This window comes from Bufo gargarizans, unplaced genomic scaffold (assembly GCF_014858855.1).
Source record: "Bufo gargarizans isolate SCDJY-AF-19 unplaced genomic scaffold, ASM1485885v1 fragScaff_scaffold_318_pilon, whole genome shotgun sequence".
Taxonomy (NCBI): domain Eukaryota; kingdom Metazoa; phylum Chordata; class Amphibia; order Anura; family Bufonidae; genus Bufo; species Bufo gargarizans.
The window spans coordinates 62485-87266 of record NW_025334090.1 but is presented as its reverse complement, the minus strand read 5'-3'; the positions used below and the strand labels follow the sequence as shown (position 1 = coordinate 87266).

At 49.4% G+C, this 24782-nt stretch overlaps 1 protein-coding gene across 1 annotated transcript in view; it reads right to left on the bottom strand.

Moving 5' to 3' along the window:
- Positions 1-24782, bottom strand: part of WDR97 (WD repeat domain 97) — a gene marked incomplete at its 3' end in the record, with an annotated part of 117746 nt that overhangs the window by 49370 nt on the left and 43594 nt on the right. The window contains exons 4-8 of the mRNA XM_044272980.1: positions 14583-14683; positions 12946-13535; positions 11036-11157; positions 7609-8257; positions 5147-5295 (exon numbers count right to left, since the gene is read on the bottom strand). Of these exons, the coding sequence (XP_044128915.1) occupies positions 5147-5295; positions 7609-8257; positions 11036-11157; positions 12946-13535; positions 14583-14683 (1611 nt within the window). The remainder of the gene's footprint in view (positions 1-5146; positions 5296-7608; positions 8258-11035; positions 11158-12945; positions 13536-14582; positions 14684-24782) is intronic.

Here is a 24782-nt window from a genome sequence, read left to right as displayed (position 1 = left end):
GATCACTGTGTATAATGGATCTATAGAATATATGAGAGATCACTGTGTATAATGTATCTATAGAACATATGAGAGATCACTGTGTATAATGTATCTATAGAATATATGAGAGATCACTGTGTATAATGGATCTATAGAATATATGAGAGATCACTGTGTATAATGATCTATGGAATATATGAGAGATCACTGTGTATAATGATCTATGGAATATATGAGAGATCACTGTGTATAATGGATCTATAGAATATATGAGAGATCACTGTGTATAATGTATCTATAGAACATATGAGAGATCACTGTGTATAATGTTATCTATGAAATATAGGAGAGATCACGTGTATAATGTATCTATAGAATATATGAGAGATCACTGTGTATAATGATCTATAGAATATATGAGAGATCACTGTGTATAATGGATCTATAGAATATATGAGAGATCACTGTGTATAATGATCTATGGAATATATGAGAGATCACTGTGTATAATGTATCTATAGAATATATGAGAGATCACTGTGTATAATGTATCTATAGAATATATGAGAGATCACTGTGTATAATGATCTATGGAATATATGAGAGATCACTGTGTGTAATGTATCTATAGAATATAGGAGAGATCACTGTGTATAATGATCTATGGAATATATGAGAGATCACTGTGTATAATGTATCTATGGAATATATGAGAGATCACTGTGTATAATGTATCTATAGAATATATGAGAGATCACTGTGTATAATGGATCTATAGAATATATGAGAGATCACTGTGTAGAATGGATCTATAGAATATATGAGAGATCACTGTATATATAGAATATATGAGAGATCACTGTGTATAATGTATCTATAGAATATATGAGAGATCCTGTGTATAATGTATCTATAGGAATATATGAGAGATCACTGTGTGTATAATGTATCTATAGAATATATGGAGATCACTGTAGTATAATGTATCTATAGAATATATGAGAGATCACTGTGTATAATGATCTATGGAATATATGAGAGATCACTGTGTGTAATGTATCTATAGAATATATGAGAGATCACTGTGTATAATGTATCTATGGAATATATGAGAGATCACTGTGTGTACATGTATCTATAGAATATATGAGAGATCACTGTGTATAATGGATCTATAGAATATATGAGAGATCACTGTGTATAATGGATCTATAGAATATATGAGAGATCAACTGTGTATAATGGATCTATAGAATATATGAGAGATCACTGTGTATAATGTATCTATAGAATATATGAGAGATCACTGTGTATAATGTATCTATAGAATATATGAGAGATCACTGTGTATGTATCTATAGGATATATGAGGTCACTGTGTGTACATGTATCTATAGAATATATGAGAGATCACTGTGTATAATGGATCTATAGAATCTATGATAGATCACTGTGATAAAGGGATCTATAGATATAGTGAGAGAATCACTGTGTGTAATGTATCTATAGAATATATGAGAGATCACTGTGTATAATGGATCTATAGAAATATAGGAGAGATCACTGTGTATAAATGATCTATGGAATTATGCAGAGATCACTGTGTCTAATGATCTATAGAATATATGATGAAGATCACTGTGTATAATGTTATCTATAGAATATATGAGAGATCATCTGTGTATAATGTATGACTATAGGAATATATGAGAGATCACTGTGTATAATGGATCTATAGAATATCTGAGAGATCACTGTGTATAATAGATCCTATAGAAATATGAGAGATCACTTTGTGTAATGTATCTATAGAATATATGAGAAGATCCACTGTGTATAATGGATCTATAGAATACTTCTGAGGAGATCACGTGTGTAATGTACTATAGAATATATGAAGATCACTGTGTAGTAATGGAATCTATAGAATATAGGATAGATCACTGTGTAGTAATGGATCGAATAGAATATAGAAGAGATCACTGTGTGTAATGTAGCTATAGAATATATGAGAGATCACTGTGGTATAATGGATCTATAGAAGTTATGAGAGATCACTGGGTATAATGATCTATGGAATATATGAGAGATCACTGTGTAGTAATGTATCTAATAGAAATATAGTGAGAGGATCACTGTGTGTAATGGTATCTATAGTAATATCATGAGAGATCACTGTGTAGTAATGTAATCTATAGAATATATGAGAGATTCACTGGGGGGGGGGGGGGGGTATAATGGATCTATGATATATGAGAGATCACTGTGTATAATGGATCTATAGAATATATGAGAGATCACTGTGTATAATGGATCTATAGAATATATGAGAGATCACTGTGTATAATGTATCTATAGAATATATTGAGAGATCACTGTGTAGAATGTATCTATAGAATAGATGAGAGGATCACTGGTGTGTAATGGAGTCTATAAGAATATATGAGAGATCACTGTGTATAATGGATCTATAGAATATATGAGAGATCACTGTGTATAATGGATCTATAGAAATATATGATAGATCACTGGTGTATAATGGATCTATAGAATATATGAGAGATCACTGTGTAGTAATGTATCTATAGAATATATGAGAGATCACTGTGTATAATGTATCTATAGAATATATGAGAGATCACTGTGTATAATGTATCTATAGGAATATATGAGAGATCACTGTGTGATAATGTATCTATAGAATATATTAGAGATCACTGTGTATAATGGATCTAGAGAATATATGAGAGAGATCACTGTGTATAATGTATCTATAGAATATATGAGAGATCACTGTGTATAATGGATCTATAGAATATATGAGAGATCACTGTGTATAATGGATCTATAGAATATATGAGAGATCACTGTGTATAATGTATCTATAGAATATATGAGAGATCACTGTGTATATGTATCTAGAATATATGAGAGATCACTGTTGTAATGGATCTATAGATATATGAGAGATCCACTGTGTATAATGGATCTATAGAATATATGAGAGATCACTGTGTATAATGTATCTATAGAATATATGAGAGATCACTGTGTTAATGTATCTATAGAATATATGAGAGATCACTGTGTATATGTATCTATAGAATATATGAGAGATCACTGTGTATAATGTATCTATAGAATATATGAGAGATCACTGTGTATAATGGATCTATAGAATATATGAGAGATCACTGTGTGTAATGTATCTATAGAATATATGAGAGATCACTGTGTATAATGGATCTATAGAATATATGAGAGATCACTGTGTATAATGTATCTATAGAACTATATGAGAGATCACTGTGTATAATGATCTATGGAATATATGATGAGATCACTGTGTATAATTTATCTATAGAATATATGAGAGATCACTGTGTATAATGTATCTATAGAATATATGAGAGATCACTGTGTAGTAATGTATCTATAGAATATATGAGAGATCACTGTGTATAATGTATCTATAGAATATATGAGAGATCACTGTGTATAATGGATCTATGGAATATATGAGAGATCACTGTGTGTAATGTATCTATAGACTATATGAGAGATCACTGTGTATAATGGATCTATAGAATATATGAGAGATCACTGTGTATAATGTCTCTATAGAACATATGAGAGATCACTGTGTATAATGATCTATGGCATATATGAGAGATCACTGTGTATAATGTATCTATAGCATATATGAGAGATCACTGTGTATAATGTATCTATAGAATATATGAGAGATCACTGTATATAAAGAATCTATCGAATATATGAGAGATCACTGTGTATAATGATCTATAGAATATATGAGAGATCACTGTGTATAATGGATCTATAGAATATATGAGAGATCACTGTGTGTAATGTATCTATAGAATATATGAGAGATCACTGTGTATAATGGATCTATAGAATATATGAGAGATCACTGTGTATAATGTATCTATAGAATATATGAGAGATCACTGTGTATAATGTATCTATAGAATATATGAGAGATCGCTGTGTATAATGTATCTATAGAATATATGAGAGATCACTGTGTGTAATGTATCTATAGAATATATGAGAGATCACTGTGTGTAATGGATCTATAGAATATATGAGAGATCACTGTGTATAATGATCTATAGAATATATGAGAGATCACTGTGTATAATGATCTATGGAATATATGAGAGATCACTGTGTATAATGTATCTATAGAATATATGAGAGATCACTGTGTATAATGTATCTATAGAATATATGAGAGATCACTGTATATAAAGAATCTATAGAATATATGAGAGATCACTGTGTATAATGATCTATAGAATATATGAGAGATCACTGTGTATAATGGATCTATAGAATATATGAGAGATCACTGTGTGTAATGTATCTATAGAATATATGAGAGATCACTGTGTATAATGGATCTATAGAATATATGAGAGATCACTGTGTATAATGATCTATGGAATATATGAGAGATCACTGTGTATAATGATCTATGGAATATATGAGAGATCACTGTGTATATGGATCTATAGAATATATGAGAGATCACTGTGTGTAATGTATCTATAGAATATATGAGAGATCACTGTGTATAATGGATCTATGGAATATATGAGAGATCACTGTGTGTAATGTATCTATAGAATATATGAGAGATCACTGTGTATAATGGATCTATAGAATATATGAGAGATCACTGTGTATAATGTATCTATAGAACATATGAGAGATCACTGTGTATAATGATCTATGGAATATATGAGAGATCACTCTGTGTATAATGTATCTATAGAATATATGAGAGATCACTGTGTATAATGTATCTATAGAATATATGAGAGATCACTGTGTATAATGGATCTATAGAATATATGAGAGATCACTGTGTATAATGTATCTATAGAATATATGAGAGATCACTGTGTATAATGTATCTATAGAATATATGAGAGATCACTGTGTATAATGTATCTATAGAATATATGAGAGATCACTGTGTATAATGTATCTATAGAATATATGAGAGATCACTGTATATAAAGAATCTATAGAATATATGAGAGATCACTGTGTATAATGATCTATAGAATATATGAGAGATCACTGTGTGTAATGTAGGACCTGCAGAGGTGTCTTATGTGCAGGATGCGCTCACCAGCCGATACGATGGTATGGTTCCCCGGGATGGACATCAGACAGGTGACTTGGCCGGGATTATGTGCCTCGATCTCACACTGCAGGAGGTTTGAGTAGCCGTTATACACTCGGAGATTGCCATCATCGTATCCAATTATACAGAAGAATCTGTAAGACCGAAGATAGAGAAAGAAGACTTGTGGGATCGGAAAGTCTCATCACACTATTCTGAAGATTAAACAGAGCAGGAGGCAAGCCGATCACTAACTATATGGGATCGGATAAGCAGGAAAGAAAAATCCATAAAGTCAATAAAAGAACACGTGGAAGGAATATCCCATCCACCCCATTAACTCCATCCTCCACTCAGCACAGTCATCCTATCTCCTCAGCCATCCCATCATCTCAATCACCCCATCCTCACAACCATGCTGTCATCTGAAACATCCCGACAATTCCATCATCTCAATCGTCTGCTCATCCTATACATCCTGTCATTTTAATCATCCCTTCATCCCATCCACCCCATCATCTCAGTCATCTCAAGTATCCTATTATCTCCATCCCATCATCTGAATCATCCAGCCATCACAAACATTCCATCATATCAACGATACCATCTAAATAATCTCAATCACTGCATCATCTAACACATAGCTTCATCTTATCTATCCCGTCATCTCAGTCATACCCTCATCACATACATTCCGTTATTCAAACCATCTTGTCATCTCAGTCACCCCTCATCTCCTATATCTCACCATCTCAAACACCTCATACCATCATCTCACCAATTCTAGGACACTAAGTGACCAGGTATGGATAAGAAGTGTCAGCAGGCAGAACCAGGGGAGACAAACACAGTGATTGCAGCAAACAAATAGAAAACTAGGTACAAGCCAGAGTCTATGTCAGGAGATACGATGAGAGCAGAATCAGAAGCCGAGAAATATCCACAAACAAGCCACAGGTCAAACCATAGAGAGCAACAGCAAACACTCAGTACAAAGCCCAGACAGACAAAATACCAGGCACTGAAGATGGGGAACAGCTGGTTAAACCCCCTGCCTCGCCCTATGATCGGGCACAGAGACTGAGCCCTGATTGGCTCGGTTTGCAGCCATACTGACAGGTCCAGCAGCTGAGGCTTGTCTGCTCAGCATAGCAACCATCCGATACTGACCCTGCACAGCAATGCCAGGAGAGCTCTTGACATCATCTCAATCATCTCCTCACCACAATTATCCCGCTATGTCACCATCTCAAACATCCCCTACCATCATCATCACTTTATCTCACACATCTCCTCACCACAATTATCCTGCTATGTCACCATCTCAAACATCCACTACCATCATCATCACTTTATCTCACACATCTCCTCACCACAGTTATCCAGTTATCTCACCATCTCAAACATCCACTACCATCATCATCACTTTATCTCACACATCTCCTCACCACAGTTATCCAACCATCTCACCATCTCAAACATCCACTACCACCATCATCACTTTATCTCACACATCTCCTCACCACAGTTATCTCACCATCTCACACATCTCCTCACCACAGTTATCTCACACATCTCCTCACCACAGTTATCCAGTTATCTCACCATCTCAAACATCCACTACCATCATCATCACTTTATCTCACACATCTCCTCACCACAGTTATCCAACCATCTCACCATCTCAAACATCCACTACCACCATCATCACTTTATCTCACACATCTCCTCACCACAGTTATCTCACCATCTCACACATCTCCTCACCACAGTTATCCAGTTATCTCACCATCTCAAACATCCACTACCATCATCATCACTTTATCTCACACATCTCCTCACCACAGTTATCCAGTTATCTCACCATCTCAAACATCCTCTACCATCATCATCACTTTATCTCACACATCTCCTCACCACAGTTATCTCATCATCTCAAACATCCCCTACCATCATCATCACTTTATCTCACACATCTCCTCACCACAGTTATCTCACCATCTCACACATCTCCTCACCACAGTTATCCAGTTATCTCACCATCTCAAACATCCACTACCATCATCATCACTTTATCTCACACATCTCCTCACCACAGTTATCTCACCATCTCACACATCTCCTCACCACAGTTATCCAGTTATCTCATCATCTCAAACATCCCCTACCATCATCATCACTTTATCTCACACATCTCCTCACCACAGTTATCTCACCATCTCACACATCTCCTCACCACAGTTATCCAGTTATCTCATCATCTCAAACATCCACTACCATCATCATCACTTTATCTCACACATCTCCTCACCACAATTATCCCGCTATCTCACCATCTCAAACATCCTCTACCATCATCATCACTTTATCTCACACATCTCCTCACCACAGTTATCCAACCATCTCAAATCCCCCATGCTTTCATCTCAAACACTCCCATATCTTCTAGGAGGTGATTATGTAATTACCTGAGTTTTTTCCTGTTCCACAATTGTTCTTTCTCTCCTGAACCTTCTTGCGGTTGCTGCTTGCTCCCTGCTTTGCTGTCAGTGAATGCTGCCTCCTTGTCCACTGCGCAGGAGAACAGGCTAAAGCAGCAGGGGAGACTGTGTGGACTGCTGACCTTCACCCTACTAGCCACATGCATGGGATGGGTCAGGGCAGTGGCCTTCAATAGGTGTCCATCTCCGAGCAGTACATAGACCGTGCCTTGGAGTGCGCAGTATTCTGCCCCCAGCAGCCGCTCGCCTCCATCCAGGGCTGCTATCACCTGTCCCGTGGATGAAGATATGAGCCGCACAGTAGCATCTGCGCAGACACACAGGGCTCTGGAGGGCGTGAGATCTTCACTGACAGTAATGCTGGTCACAGAGGTTCCCAGGTGGCAGTGCAGTTGGTACAAGTTATGGACCTGCCAGACATGCAGCTCATGGCTACTATAGGAAACAATATAGTGCCCATTGCTGCAGAAAGCATCCAGTCCCAACAGAGACTCCGACACTCGCTGCTCCTCCATCTGCTCCTGGGTGGTGAGGTCCCATATCCGCAGAGAAGCATCCTCTGACCCAGAGACAAGGACCGTCCCTGAAGAGGTGAGAGACAGCCCGGTGACAGGACCTGGTCAATAAGGGAGAGGAGAACAATGAGCCATGGCGCAGATGTAAAGAAGGAAATCCATCTACAGATAACACAGACTGTTCTGCTTCTGGATGAGGACATAAGACGGTGCCCCATCTGCTGTCCACTGTTATATGGCTGCAGTACCAGACGCAGTCATGGAGAGGAGGGGCGCTGTTACCAGGGGAAGCGGACACAGCCCCTGAATGCCTGAGACCTGCTGATCTTCAGCACTACCTGGTTTAGGGCTCACACAGTCACAGGTGGCACAGGCGCAGCTGGAGAAGCTCTTCAGGGTATTAGTGCCCCCCATGTCTCAGCTTCCTGCGCAATGGGAAGAGGTGGATGGTGGGTTCACTGCAGTCACAGCTGAATTTCCAGGCTTTGGGTGGAGTTGAGCATTTATACCCTATCGCCTTGCTGACAACATCCTGCCATCTACGGTTAACCTGGATACAATTCAGTCAGCTTTACAGCGGTGTCACCCAGATGAATGGGGTCATCTGGGAACACAGCCCCTTCCCAGCGCTCCTCCGGACACCACTCTACCACCCATCATCCCGCCATACTCTTCTGGTCTGGAGCACACCCTGCTGACACCACACCGAGGGGTCGCCCACTTCTTCTTACAGGACATGTCTTTCATCTCCAGGGGACCTACAGGAGATCCAGTGTCTACACCTGCCCTGTGCTGGGCTCACCTCATGCTCTGGTCTGGAGCACGCCCTGCTGACACCACACCAAGGGGTCGCCCACTTCTTCTTACAGGACATGTCTTTCATCTCCAGGGGACCTACAGGAGATCCAGTGTCTACACCTGCCCTGTGCTGGGCTCACCTCATCCTCTGGTCTGGAGCACGCCCTGCTGACACCACACCAAGGGGTCGCCCACTTCTTCTTACAGGACATGTCTTCCATCTCCAGGGGACCTACAGGAGATCCAGTGTCTACACCTTCCCTGTGCTGGGCTCACCTCATCCTCTGGTCTGGAGCACGCCCTGCTGACACCACACCAAGGGGTTGCCCACTTCTTCTTACAGGACATGTCTTCCATCTCCAGGGGACCTACAGGAGATCCAGTGTCTACACCTGCCCTGTGCTGGGCTCACCTCATCCTCTGGTCTGGAGCACGCCCTGCTGACACCACACCGAGGGGTCGCCCACTTCTTCTTCTTACAGGACATGTCTTTCATCTCCAGGGGACCTACAGGAGATCCAGTGTCTACACCTGCCCTGTGCTGGGCTCACCTCATCCTCTGGTCTGGAGCACGCCCTGCTGACACCACACCAAGGGGTCGCCCACTTCTTCTTACAGGACATGTCTTCCATCTCCAGGGGACCTACAGGAGATCCAGTGTCTACACCTGCCCTGTGCTGGGCTCACCTCATGCTCTGGTCTGGAGCACGCCCTGCTGACACCAGACCAAGGGGTCGCCCACTTCTTCTTACAGGACATGTCTTCCATCTCCAGGGGACCTACAGGAGATCCAGTGTCTACACCTGCCCTGTGCTGGGCTCACCTCATGCTCTGGTCTGGAGCACGCCCTGCTGACACCAGACCAAGGGGTCGCCCACTTCTTCTTACAGGACTCGTCTTCCATCTCCAGGGGACCTACAGGAGATCCAGTGTCTACACCTGCCCTGTGCTGGTGTAATGACCGGCGTCACGCACAGGGAGGGAAAAGGGAAAGCCCTGCCCAAGGGAGAGGGAAAGGTGGTGACCCCTGACTCACCTTGCGGCTGGCACCTGACTGCCCTGACGTCCCTAGACGGGTTCCTCACCCGTACGCCGATCACGTGACTAAACCCTGACTTTCCCTAAAATGAGCCCTAGATAGTGAACGGGCCGGTGGGATCGCTAGTCCGCACCACTGACACTAAGAGGAAAACACCAAGGAGAGGACAGACAATACAGACAAACACATAAACCCAGGTGGGCGACCACAGCAGACCCCAAAGGTCCAACAGGGATCTGGAGGGAAACGTTCTGGACCAACAACCAGAGAACGCAGCAACACAGCTCCAGTGGGTCAGTATAGAAGTCCAGGCAGGAAGCTCTATATCTGGCAACCAGAGAAGTGGGAGAGGGGAATATAAGGAGGTTGGGAGTGCTGGACAAGGAACAGCTGAGGAGAAGGAGCTACGGATCCCTGAGTGAGACAAAAAGGGTTGCAAAGCAAACCCAGAAAGCGACCATAAAGAAACAGCCCTATCTATCTACATAGAGCGCGCAGCCAACCGCTGAGACTTCCTGACCCCGGGTATAACGGAGTCAGGCGTGGTTCTTGACACCCTCGTGACAGCTGGGTCTGCTCATCCTCTGGTCTGTAGCACGCCCTGCTGACACCACACCGAGGGGTCGCCCACTTCTTCTTCTTACAGGACACATCGCCCATCTCAAGGGGACCTACAGGAGATCCAGTGTCTACACCTGCCCTGTGCTGGGCTCTGCTCATCTTCTGGTCTGTAGCACGCCCTGCTGACACCACACCGAGGGGTCGCCCACTTTTTCTTCTTACAGGACATGTCTTCCATCTCCAGGGGACCTACAGGAGATCCAGTGTCTACACCTGCCCTGTGCTGGGCTCTGCTCATCTTCTGGTCTGTAGCACGCCCTGCTGACACCACACCGAGGGGTCGCCCACTTCTTCTTCTTACAGGACATGTCTTCCATCTCCAGGGGACCTACAGGAGATCCAGTGTCTACACTTGCCCTGTGCTGGGCTCACCTCATCCTCCAATTCCCTGACGGCTGTCACCGAGGACCTGACGACTTACCTGTGTGTCCCACATACACGGCCATAAGCTGAGCTGCATCATCCCAGACCTTGATGCTTCCATCTCGAGATCCTGATATTAGGAGGCGAAGCTGCTCGGAGAACAGAAGATGGCTGATCGGCCTGCAGAGACAGCACGCAACATCATCACTCCTTATGTAACCACAGAGATGACCTCTGTTCACTGCAGGAAAGTGTCCACTCACGGCAGCAAAGTGTCCACTCACGGCAGCAAAGTGTCCACTCACGGCAGCAAAGTGTCCACTCACGGCAGCAAAGTGTCCACTCACGGCAGCAAAGTGTCCACTCACGGCAGCAAAGTGTCCACTCACGGCAGCAAAGTGTCCACTCACGGCAGCAAAGTGCCCACTCACGGCAGCAAAGTGCCCACTCACGGCAGCAAAGTGCCCACTCACGGCAGCAAAGTGCCCACTCACGGCAGGAAAGTGTCCACTCACGGCAGGAAAGTGTCCACTCACGGCAGGAAAGTGTCCACTCACGGCAGGAAAGTGTCCACTCACGGCAGGAAAGTGCCCACTCACGGCAGGAAAGTGCCCGCTCACGGCAGGAAAGTGCCCGCTCACTGCAGGAAAGTGCCCGCTCACTGTAGGAAAGTGTCCACTCACTGCAGGAAAGTGTCCACTCACTGCAGGAAAGTGTCCACTCACTGCAGGAAAGTGTCCACTCACTGCAGGAAAGTGTCCACTCACTGCAGGAAAGTGTCCACTCACTGCAGGAAAGTGTCCACTCACTGCGGGGCAGTGTCCACTCACTGCGGGGCAGTGTCCACTCACTGCGGGGCAGTGTCCACTCACTGCGGGGCAGTGTCCACTCACTGCGGGGAAGTGTCCACTCACTGCGGGGAAGTGTCCACTCACTGCGGGGAAGTGTCCACTCACTGCAGGGAAGTGTCCACTCACTGCAGGGAAGTGTCCACTCACTGCAGGACAGTGTCCACTCACTGCAGGAAAGTGTCCACTCACTGCAGGACAGTGTCCACTCACTGCAGGAAAGTACTCACTGCGGGGCAGTGTCCACTCACTGCGGGGCAGTGTCCACTCACTGCGGGGCAGTGTCCACTCACTGCGGGGCAGTGTCCACTCACTGCGGGGCAGTGTCCACTCACTGCGGGGCAGTGTCCACTCACTGCAGGGAAGTGTCCACTCACTGCAGGGAAGTGTCCACTCACTGCAGGGAAGTGTCCACTCACTGCAGGGAAGTGTCCACTCACTGCAGGAAAGTGTCCACTCACTGCGGGGCAGTGTCCACTCACTGCGGGGCAGTGTCCACTCACTGCGGGGCAGTGTCCACTCACTGCAGGGAAGTGTCCACTCACTGCAGGGAAGTGTCCACTCACTGCAGGGAAGTGTCCACTCACTGCAGGAAAGTGTCCACTCACTGCGGGGCAGTGTCCACTCACTGCGGGGCAGTGTCCACTCACTGCGGGGCAGTGTCCACTCACTGCGGGGCAGTGTCCACTCACTGCGGGGCAGTGTCCACTCACTGCGGGGTAGTGTCCACTCACTGCGGGGTAGTGTCCACTCACTGCGGGGTAGTGTCCACTCACTGCGGGGCAGTGTCCACTCACTGCAGGGAAGTGTCCACTCACTGCAGGGAAGTGTCCACTCACTGCAGGGAAGTGTCCACTCACTGCAGGGAAGTGTCCACTCACTGCAGGGAAGTGTCCACTCACTGCAGGGAAGTGTCCACTCACTGCAGGGAAGTGTCCACTCACTGCAGGGAAGTGTCCACTCACTGCAGGGAAGTGTCCACTCACTGCAGGGAAGTGTCCACTCACTGCAGGGAAGTGTCCACTCACTGCAGGGAAGTGTCCACTCACTGAGGGATGCCCCCCCCCCTTCCCCATATGTCTCCTGTTGTCTGTGAGTCTGCAGTAAGATCACCCCTTACCTGGAGTGCAGGTGTCTCCTTACGCTCCGCAGGGTCCCATCACTAACGTCATACTCCCACACACTGGTCCCACACGCAGCATAACACGTGTGCACATGTGGAGAGGTGGAGTCCACGGTGAGAGCGCTCACCCTGTCCTCGTCGGTCATCCCCTGACTCAGGGACTGCTGTAGTACGAGGCTCCGTCTGCTGTGGCCCAAGCTCCACACGATGACCCCACCACATCCAGCTGAGAAGAGCAGGTTCCTCCCGGGGTGGTACACGCACAAGGACACGCCCTGCTGCACAGGACTTCTGGACAGGAAGCCAAATGAAGTGTCCAACAGCAGCAGCTCCTGCGGGTTCCAGGCCACGTACAGCTGGACCTGACACGCTGAGAGTACACCAGAGACCAACCACGGAAGCTGCCTAGTGCCACGCAGCCGACCATCTTCATAATGCAGCCGCACAGTCCCAGCGCAGTCCACAGACACCAGGCTCCTCTGCTCGGAGATGTGGGTGACATAAAGCAGCGGCAGGGGAGCAGTGACCCGCCGCAGTAACTGCACTCCATGCACCAGCACCGAGGGCTGCAGATCTGCTCTTCTCATCTGCAAGAGAACAATAACCACCATCATCACACAGTAAGAGGGCACAGCCGGTGACAACATCTTCTGTGACACAATCCACAAAGTTCAATAGATTGAAATCCAAAGTCCATGAGATCCTTGCTGATATGCTGCTGACAACCAGCCTGTATATAATTTGTGAGGTTGTCACAGCCCTGCCCATGTTAGTGAGAAGAATTTAGCGGTAAAACATTGTGACCAGGAATGTGCCGTACGTTCTATATGAGTAGTTTGGCAGCTTTATGATTTCTGCTCTAGGGGCTAGAAGGGCAGGTTTTTCTCTAATTAAAAAACACAAAAATTCTTCAGATAAGGGTTCATTCACATGTCCGCATGTGTCTTGCAGATCCGCATGTGTTTTGCAGACAATATTACGGCCCAGTGCGCAAGCGCGACTAACTCCGCTGAGAAATATCCATAAACTGTCGGTTTGCGCATGCGCCGATCGTCAAAACTCAGGAACGCCTCCTCACGTCATTAGCAGTGCGACGGGAAGTCAGGAGGTAGGGAAATCTCACGAAGTAGGGTAATGTAACGCTACACCGGCACTCAAAGAGAAAATGCCTTTTCTTGTCTGCAATCCCGGACAAGATTAGGACATGTTCTATTTTTTTGCGGAACGAAGTATGGATCTGCAAATGCGGATGCGGACAGCACATTCACACTCACATTCGTTGAAAATGAATTGGTCCGCAACTGTTCCACAAAATTGCGGAACGGATGCGAACCCATTTTGTGGACGTGTGAATGGACCCTTAGACATCACAATCCCTCCTAAGAGAATGACAGCCTGGAGCAGAGGGGGAACGGGAGACCCCACACACTATACAGGGCACCCCCTCCACCACTGACTGAGCATCTACACAGAGGAGCCACGTGCTTACCGCTCACAGTCATAGCATCATCTCCACCACAGTCTATTACACGTGCTACTAAGTCAAAAGGGGGTGCCATGGTCCACACACCCCTTAGGTCTGCACCCCAATTCACAGTGACCCCACACCTCAGAGAATCAATGGACAGCAGTACCTGAATGACAAGGCTCCGGTGCTCCTTCCTCAGACGAGCCCACAGCATCTTACACTTCTCTCTCAATGTCATATCCACTGGGAGGTTGAGTTCCTGTAGATCTGCAGAAGAGGCACGAGGCATCACATTATCTCACAGGAAATTAAGAAGTAGTTCTAAACTCTGCTAATCTGAGGCTACACGGTTCTCCTCCTCAACACAGCCTGGTCCAGACACACGTCCTATACTTCTGCTCACCACAGCGAGGTCCTGACACATGTCCTCCACTCCTCCACACCACAGCTGGGTCCTGAGACACGTCCTATACTTCTCCTCACCACAGCAGGGTCCTAACACACCTCCTCTACTCCTCCTCACCACAGCAGGGTCCTGACACACGTCCTCTACTCCTCCTCACCACAGCCGGGTCCTGACACATGTTGTCACGGGAATCAAGATAGAGCGGAGGTGCACCCCGTGAGCTGCCACCCAATTCCCTGCCCCTGCCTAATTGCATCACCCGCCCTAAGTGACGGATCGCAACTGGGCGACAGTCCATAACCTACTAAGTGCAAGCAGAGAGAAAGAGACAGCAGGGAAGAGGACAGTCACTGAGAAGTTACAATAAGCGGACAAGGGGTAGAACAAAAACGGAAGGCGAGGCGGGTCAACTAGCCGAGGTCATTCCGGGAGGTCACGTCAGAACAAGGGAAGAGGCAAAGACAAATCCGTAAACAAGCCAAGGTCAAAATCCGAGAGGTAGCGTCAAGGTACAGGGAGCAGGGAGGAGAGGTGTCAAGAAGCAGATCGAGGTTCAATTCCAAAGGTAGCTTAATAACAATAAAGTACAAAGCCTATAGGACGAAAAACACAGGCAACCTGTGGCCAGCAGGCCGCCTGTATTTATAGTGGGGAGTGAGTGTCCAGCGTCACATGACCGACAGACAGACAAATCGAGCACTGAGTGATCAGCTCGGCGCTCAAGGCAGACCTAGGAGCAGGGAGCCTCCCAGCAGCAAAGCCGCCCTGGAAAAGAGGCGGAACACAGATCCTCGCTCCTGAAGCTAAGCAGCAGGTCTGCGGCTGATGGGAGACCGAGTGCACCTTCGGTGCCCCGTTACATATGTCCTCTACGCCTCTTCAACACAGCAGGGTCCTAACACATGTCCTCTATTCCTCATCACCACAGCAGGGCCCTGACACACATCCTCTACTCCTCATCACCACAGCAGGGTCCTGACACACGTCCTCTACTCCTCATTACCACAGCAAGGTCCTGACACACCTCCTCCTCACCACAGACGGGTCCTGACACATGTCCTGTACTCCTCCTCACCACAGCCGGGTCCTGACACATGTCCTGTACTCCTCCTCACCACAGCCGGGTCCTGACACATGTCCTCTACTCCTCCATACCACAGCAAGGTCCTGACACACCTCCTCTACTCCTCATCACCACAGCAGGGTCCTGACACACGTCCTCTACTCCTCATCACCACAGCAGGGTCCTGACACACGTCCTCTACTCCTCATCACCACAGCAGGGTCCTAACACATGTCCTGTACTCCTCCTCACCACAGCCGGCTCCTGACACATGTCCTCTACTCCTCCATACCACAGCAAGGTCCTGACACACCTCCTCTACTCCTCATCACCACAGCAGGGTCCTGACACACCTCCTCATCACCACAGCAGGGACCTGACACACGTCCTCTACTCATCACCACAGCAGGGTCCTGACACACGTCCTCTACTCCTTATTACCACAGCAAGGTCCTAACACACGTCCTCTACTCCTCATCACCACAGCAGGGTCCTGACACACGTCCTCTACTCCTCATCACCACAGCAGGGTCCTAACACACGTCCTCTACTCCTCATCACCACAGCAGGGTCCTGACACACGTCCTCTACTCATCACCACAGCAGGGTCCTGACACATGTCCTGTAAACCTCCTCACCACAGCCGGGTCCTGACACATGTCCTCTACTCCTCCATACCACAGCAAGGTCCTGACACGCCTCCTCTACTCCTCATCACCACAGCAGGGTCCTGACACATGTCCTCTACTCCTCCATACCACAGCAAGGTCCTGACACACCTCCTCTACTCCTCATCACCACAGCAGGGTCCTGACACACGTCCTCTACCCCTCATCACCACAGCAGGGTCCTAACACACCTCCTCATCACCACCGCAGTGTCCTGACACATGTCCTCTACTCCTCATCAACACAGCAAGGTCCTGACACACCTCCTCATTACCACAGCAGTGTCCTGACACACGTCCTCTACTCATCACCACAGCAGGGTCCTGGCACACGTCCTCTACTCCTCATCACCACAGCAGGGTTATGACACACGTCCTCTACTCCTCATCACCACAGCCTGGTCCTGACACACGTCCTCTACTCCTCATCACCACAGCAGGGTCCTAACACACGTCCTCTACTCCTCATCACCACAGCAGGGTCCTGACACACGTCCTCTACTCCTCATCACGACAGCAGGGTCCTGACACACGTCCTCTACTCCTACTCACCACGGCAGGGTCCTGACACACGTCCTCTACTCCTCATCACCACAGCAGGGTCCTGAAACATGTCCTCTACTCCTCATCACCACAGCAGGGACCTGACACACGTCCTCTACTCCTCATCACCACAGCAGGGTCCTGACACATGTCCTGTAAACCTCCTCACCACAGCCGGGTCCTGACACATGTCCTCTACTCCTCCATACCACAGCAAGGTCCTGACACGCCTCCTCTACTCCTCATCACCACAGCAGGGTCCTGACACATGTCCTCTACTCCTCCATACCACAGCAAGGTCCTGGCACACGTCCTCTACTCCTCATCACCACAGCAGGGTTATGACACACGTCCTCTACTCCTCATCACCACAGCCAGGTCCTGACACACGTCCTCTACTCCTCATCACCACAGCAGGGTCCTTACACACGTCCTCTACTCCTCATCACCACAGCAGGGTCCTGACACACGTCCTCTACTCCTCATCACGACAGCAGGGTCCTGACACACGTCCTCTACTCCTACTCACCACGGCAGGGTCCTGACACACGTCCTCTACTCCTCATCACCACAGCAGGGTCCTGAAACATGTCCTCTACTCCTCATCACCACAGCAGGGACCTGACACACGTCCTCTACTCATCACCACAGCAGGGTCCTGACACACGTCCTCTACTGCTCCTCACCACAGCCAGGTCCTGACACGTCCTCTACTCCTCCTCACCACAGCCAGGTCCTGACACACGTCCTCTACTCCTTATTACCACAGCAAGGTCCTAACACACGTCCTCTACTCCTCATCACCACAGCAGGGTCCTGACACACGTCCTCTACTCCTCATCACCACAGCAGGGTCCTGACACACGTCCTCTACACCTCATCACCACAGCAGGGTCCTGACACACGTCCTCTACTCCTCATCACCACAGCAGGGTCCTGACACATGTCCTCTACTCCTCATCACCACAGCAAGGTCCTGACACATGTCCTCTACTCCTCATCACCACAGCAGGGTCCTAACACACGTCCTCTACTCCTCATCACCACAGCAGGGTCCTGACACACCTCCTCATCACCACAGCAAGGTCCTGACACACGTCCTCTACTCCTCATCACCACAGCAGGGTCCTGACACACGTCCTCTACTCCTCATCACCACAGCAGGGTCCTGACACATGTCCTGTAAACCTCCTCACCACAGCCGGGTCCTGACACATGTCCTCTACTCCTCCATACCACAGCAAGGTCCTGACACGCCTCCTCTACTCCTCATCACCACAGCAGGGTCCTGACACATGTCCTCTACTCCTCCATACCACAGCAAGGTCCTAACACACGTCCTCTACTCCTCATCACCACAGCAGGGTCCTGACACACGTCCTCTACTCCTCCTCACCACAGCCAGGTCCTGACACACGTCCTCTACTCCTCATCACCACAGCAGGGTCCTAACACACGTCCTCTACTCCTCATCACCACAGTAGGGTCCTGACACACGTCCTCTACTCCTCATCACGACAGCAGGGTCCTGACACATGTCCTCTACTCCTACTCACCACAGCAGGGTCCTGACACACGTCCTCTACTCCTCATCACCACAGCAGGGTCCTGACACACGTCCTCTACTCCTCATCACCACAGCAGGGTCCTGAAACATGTCCTCTACTCCTCATCACCACAGCAGGGACCTGACACACGTCCTCTACTCATCACCACAGCAGGGTCCTGACACACGTCCTCTACTGCTCCTCACTACAGCCAGGTCCTGACACGTCCTCTACTCCTCCTCACCACAGCCAGGTCCTGACACACGTCCTCTACTCCTTATTACCACAGCAAGGTCCTAACACACGTCCTCTACTCCTCATCACCACAGCAGGGTCCTGACACACGTCCTCATCACCACCGCAGTGTCCTGACACACGTCCTCTACTCCTCCTCACCACAGCCAGGTCCTGACACACGTCCTCTACTCCTCATCACCACAGCAGGGTCCTGACACACGTCCTCTACTCCTCATCACCACAGAAGGGTCCTGACACATGTCCTCTACTCCTCCATACCACAGCAAGGTCCTGACACACCTCCTCTACTCCTCATCACCACAGCAGGGTCCTGACACACGTCCTCTACCCCTCATCACCACAGCAGGGTCCTGACACACGTCCTCTACTCCTCATCACCACAGAAGGGTCCTGACACATGTCCTCTACTCCTCCATACCACAGCAAGGTCCTGACACACCTCCTCTACTCCTCATCACCACAGCAGGGTCCTGACACACGTCCTCTACCCCTCATCACCACAGCAGGGTCCTAACACACCTCCTCATCACCACCGCAGTGTCCTGACACATGTCCTCTACTCCTCATCAACACAGCAAGGTCCTGACACACCTCCTCATTACCACAGCAGTGTCCTGACACACGTCCTCTACTCCTCATCACCACAGCAGGGTCCTGACACACGTCCTCTACTCCTCATCACCACAGCAGGGTCCTGACACACGTCCTCTACTCCTCATCACGACAGCAGGGTCCTGACACACGTCCTCTACTCCTACTCACCACAGCAGGGTCCTGACACACGTCCTCTACCCCTCATCACCACAGCAGGGTCCTAACACACGTCCTCTACTCCTCCTCACCACAGCCAGGTCCTGACACACGTCCTCTACTCCTCATCACCACAGCAGGGTCCTGACACACGTCCTCTACTCCTCATCACCACAGCAGGGTCCTGACACACGTCCTCTACCCCTCATCACCACAGTAGGGTCCTAACACACGTCCTCTACTCCTCCTCACCACAGCCAGGTCCTGACACACGTCCTCTACTCCTCATCACCACAGCAGGGTCCTAACACACGTCCTCTACTCCTCCTCACCACAGCCAGGTCCTGACACACGTCCTCTACTCCTCATCACCACAGCAGGGTCCTGACACACGTCCTCTACTCCTCATCACCACGGCAGGGTCCTGACACACGTCCTCTACTCCTCATCACCACAGTAGAGTCCTAACACACGTCCTCTACTCCTCCTCACCACAGCCAGGTCCTGACACACGTCCTCTACCCCTCATCACCACAGCAGGGTCCTGACACACGTCCTCTACTCCTCATCACCACAGCAGGGTCCTGACACACGTCCTCTACTCTTCATCACCACAGCAGGGTCCTGACACACGTCCTCTACTCCTCATTACCACAGTAGGGTCCTAACACACGTCCTCTATTCCTCCTCACCCCAGCCAGGTCCTGACACACGTCCTCTACCCCTCATCACCACAGCAGGGTCCTGACACACGTCCTCTACTCCTCATCACCACAGCAGGGTCCTGACACACGTCCTCTACTCCTCATCACCACGGCAGGGTCCTGACACACGTCCTCTACTCCTCATCACCACGGCAGGGTCCTGACACACGTCCTCTACTCCTCATCACCACAGCAGGGTCCTGACACACGTCCTCTACTCCTCATCACCACGGCAGGGTCCTGACACACGTCCTCTACTCCTCATCACCACAGTAGGGTCCTAACACACGTCCTCTACTCCTCATCACCACAGTAGGGTCCTAACACACGTCCTCTACTCCTCATCACCACAGCATTCTGCAGATGACAAAATGTGGTCATCGCACCAATGTAGAAGATGCTGCACCCCCAGTACTAATGTCCTGCAGATAAAGATACAATGCAGGCCACCACCCCAATGTAGAGAACACTGCACCCCCAGTGGTGGGTGCTCCAGTATGTGATGCGTGCTCCAGTATTTGGGTGTAGTACGTAGTGGGTGATGCAGTATCTAGATGTGAAATGTGGTGGGTGCTCCAGTATGCGGTGTGTGCTCCAGTATTTGGGTGTGACATGTGATGGGTGCTCCAATATCTGGGTGTAGTATGTGGTAGGTGCTTGTGAGGAATGAGAAAGTATCCATTTTGTATAAACATGTCCTCCATCTTGTACATATGTAAAAAATGACTGAGCCAGCTGTGAAGAAGGGGGTGGGGGGGTGTTCTGTGAATAAACCAAATGTTCTAGCTACAAGGCCAAAGTAAGCAGCTCCCTCGCTCCCCTTATCAGAGTCTGATGTCCAAGAAAGTTATGTTTTCGGGATGTGCTGCTGAAGAATGTCAACTTTGAGAAAAGATGATGCAGAAAGGTGGGTGCTGCAGTATGTGGTGGGTGCTGCAGTATGAGGTGGGTGCTGCAGTATGTGGTGGGTGCTGCAGTATGAGGTGGGTGCTGCAGTATGTGGTGGGTGCTGCAGTATGTGGTGGGTGCACCAGTATGTGGTGGGTGCTGCAGTATGAGGTGGGTGCTGCAGTATGTGGTGGGTGCTGCAGTATGTGGTGGGTGCACCAGTATGTGGTGGGTGCTGCAGTATGAGGTGGGTGCTGCAGTATGTGGGTGGGTGCTGCAGTATGAGGTGGGTGCTGCAGTATGTGGTGGGTGCTGCAGTATGTGGTGGGTGCTCCAGTATGTGGTGGGTGCTGCAGTATGTGGTGGGTGCTGCAGTATGAGGTGGGTGCTGCAGTATGTGGTGGGTGCTCCAGTATGTGGTGGGTGCTGCAGTATGAGGTGGGTGCTGCAGTATGTGGGTGGGTGCTGCAGTATGAGGTGGGTGCTGCAGTATGTGGTGGGTGCTGCAGTATGTGGTGGGTGCACCAGTATGTGGTGGGTGCTGCAGTATGAGGTGGGTGCTGCAGTATGTGGTGGGTGCTGCAGTATGAGGTGGGTGCTGCAGTATGAGGTGGGTGCTGCAGTATGTGGTGGGTGCTGCAGTATGAGGTGGGTGCTGCAGTATGTGGTGGGTGCTGCAGTATGTGGTGGGTGCTGCAGTATGTGGTGGGTGCTGCAGTATGAGGTGGGTGCTGCAGTATGAGGTGGGTGCTGCAGTATGAGGTGGGTGCACCAGTATGAGGTGAGTGCTGCAGTATGAGGTGGGTGCTCCAGTATGAGGTGGGTGCTGCAGTATGAGGTGGGTGCTGCAGTATGAGGTGGGGCTGCAGTATGTGGTGGGTGCTGCAGTATGTGGTGGGTGCTGCAGTATGAGGTGGGTGCTGCAGTATGAGGTGGGTGCTGCAGTATGTGGTGGGTGCTGCAGTATGAGGTGGGTGCTGCAGTATGTGGTGGGTGCTGAAGTATGTGGTGGGTGCACCAGTATGTGGTGGGTGCTGCAGTATGAGGTGGGTGCTGCAGTATGAGGTGGGTGCTGCAGTATGAGGTGGGTGCTGCAGTATGTGGTGGGTGCTGCAGTATGAGGTGGGTGCTGCAGTATGTGGTGGGTGCTGAAGTATGTGGTGGGTGCACCAGTATGTGGTGGGTGCTGCAGTATGAGGTGGGTGCTGCAGTATGAGGTGGGTGCTGCAGTATGAGGTGGGTGCTGCAGTATGTGGTGGGTGCTGCAGTATGTGGTGGGTGCTGCAGTATGTGGTGGGTGCTGCAGTATGAGGTGGGTGCTGCAGTATGAGGTGGGTGCTGCAGTATGAGGTGGGTGCTGCAGTATGTGGTGGGTGCTGCAGTATGAGGTGGGTGCTGCAGTATGTGGTGGGTGCTGCAGTATGTGGTGGGTGCTGCAGTATGAGGTGGGTGCTGCAGTATGAGGTGGGTGCTGCAGTATGAGGTGGGTGCTGCAGTATGAGGTGGGTGCTGCAGTATGTGGTGGGTGCACCAGTATGTGGTGAGTGCTGCAGTATGAGGTGGGTGCTCCAGTATGAGGTGGGTGCTGCAGTATTAGGTGGGTGCACCAGTATGTGGTGGGTGCTGCAGTATGAGGTGGGTGCTGCAGTATGAGGTGGGTGCTGCAGTATGAGGTGGGTGCTGCAGTATGTGGTGGGTGCTGCAGTATGAGGTGGGTGCTGCAGTATGAGGTGGGTGCTGCAGTATGTGGTGGGTGCTGCAGTATGAGGTGGGTGCTGCAGTATGAGGTGGGTGCTGCAGTATGTGGTGGGTGCTGCAGTATGAGGTGGGTGCTGCAGTATGTGGTGGGTGCTCCAGTATGTGGTGGGTGCTGCAGTATGTGGTGGGTGCTGCAGTATGTGGTGGGTGCTGCAGTATGTGGTGGGTTGCTGCAGTATGAGGTGGGTGCTGCAGTATGAGGTGGGTGCTGCAGTATGTGGTGGGTGCACCAGTATGTGGTGGGTGCTGCAGTATGTGGTGGGTGCTGCAGTATGAGGTGGGTGCTGCAGTATGAGGTGGGTGCTGCAGTATGAGGTGGGTGCTGCAGTATGTGGTGGGTGCTGCAGTATGAGGTGGGTGCTGCAGTATGTGGTGGGTGCTGCAGTATGAGGTGGGTGCTGCAGTATGTGGTGGGTGCTGCAGTATGTGGTGGGTGCTGCAGTATGAGGTGGGTGCTGCAGTATGAGGTGGGTGCTGCGGTATGAGGTGGGTGCTGCGGTATGTGGTGGGTGCTGCAGTATGTGGTGGGTGCTGCAGTATGAGGTGGGTGCTGCAGTATGTGGTGGGTGCACCAGGCATGTGGTGGGTGCTGCAGTATGAGGTGGGTGCTGCAGTATGAGGTGGGTGCTGCAGTATGAGGTGGGTGCTGCAGTATGTGGTGGGTGCTGCAGTATGAGGTGGGTGCTGCAGTATGAGGTGGGTGCTGCAGTATGAGGTGGGTGCTGCAGTATGAGGTGGGTGCTGCAGTATGTGGTGGGTGCTGCAGTATGAGGTGGGTGCTGCAGTATGAGGTGGGTGCTGCAGTATGTGGTGGGTGCTGCAGTATGAGGTGGGTGCTGCAGTATGCGGTGGGTGCTGCAGTATGAGGTGGGTGCTGCAGTATGAGGTGGGTGCTCCAGTATGAGGTGGGTGCTGCAGTATGTGGTGGGTGCTGCAGTATGTGGTGGGTGCTGCAGTATGTGGTGGGTGCACCAGTATGTGGTGGGTGCACCAGTATGTGGTGGGTGCACCAGTACGTGGTGTGTGCTGCAGTATATGGTGGGTGCTGCAGTATGTGGTGGGTGCTTCAGTATGTGATGGGTGCACCAGAATGTGGTGGGTGCTGCAGTATGAGGTGGGTGCTCCAGAATGTGGTGGGTGCTCCAGTATGAGGTGGGTGCTGCAGTATGTGGTGGGTGCTGCAGTATGAGGTGGGTGCTCCAGAATGTGGTGGGTGCTCCAGTATGAGGTGGGTGCTGCAGTATGTGGTGAGTGCTGCAGTATGAGGTGGGTGCTCCAGTATGAGGTGAGTGCTGCAATATGTGGTGGGTGTTGCAATATGTGGTGAGTGCTGCAGTATGTGGTGGGTGTTGCAATATGTGGTGGGTGCTGCAGTATGTGGTGGGTGCTGCAGTATGTGGTGGGTGCACCAGTATGTGGTGGGTGCTGCAGTATGTGGTGGGTGCTCCAGTATGGGGTGGGTGCTCCAGTATGAGGTGGGTGCACCAGTATGTGGTGGGTGCACCAATATGTGGTGGGTGCTCCAGTATGAGGTGAGTGCTGCAGTATGTGGTGGGTGCACCAGTATGTGGTGAGTGCTGCAGTATGTGGTGGGTGCTCCAGTATGTGGTGGGTGCTGCAGTATGAGGTGGGTGCTGCAGTATGTGGTGGGTGCACCAGTATGTGGTGGGTGCTGCAGTATGTGGTGGGTGCTCCAGTATGTGGTGGGTGCACCAGTATGTGGTGAGTGCTGCAGTATGAGGTGGGTGCTGCAGTATGTGGTGGGTGCTGCAGTATGAGGTG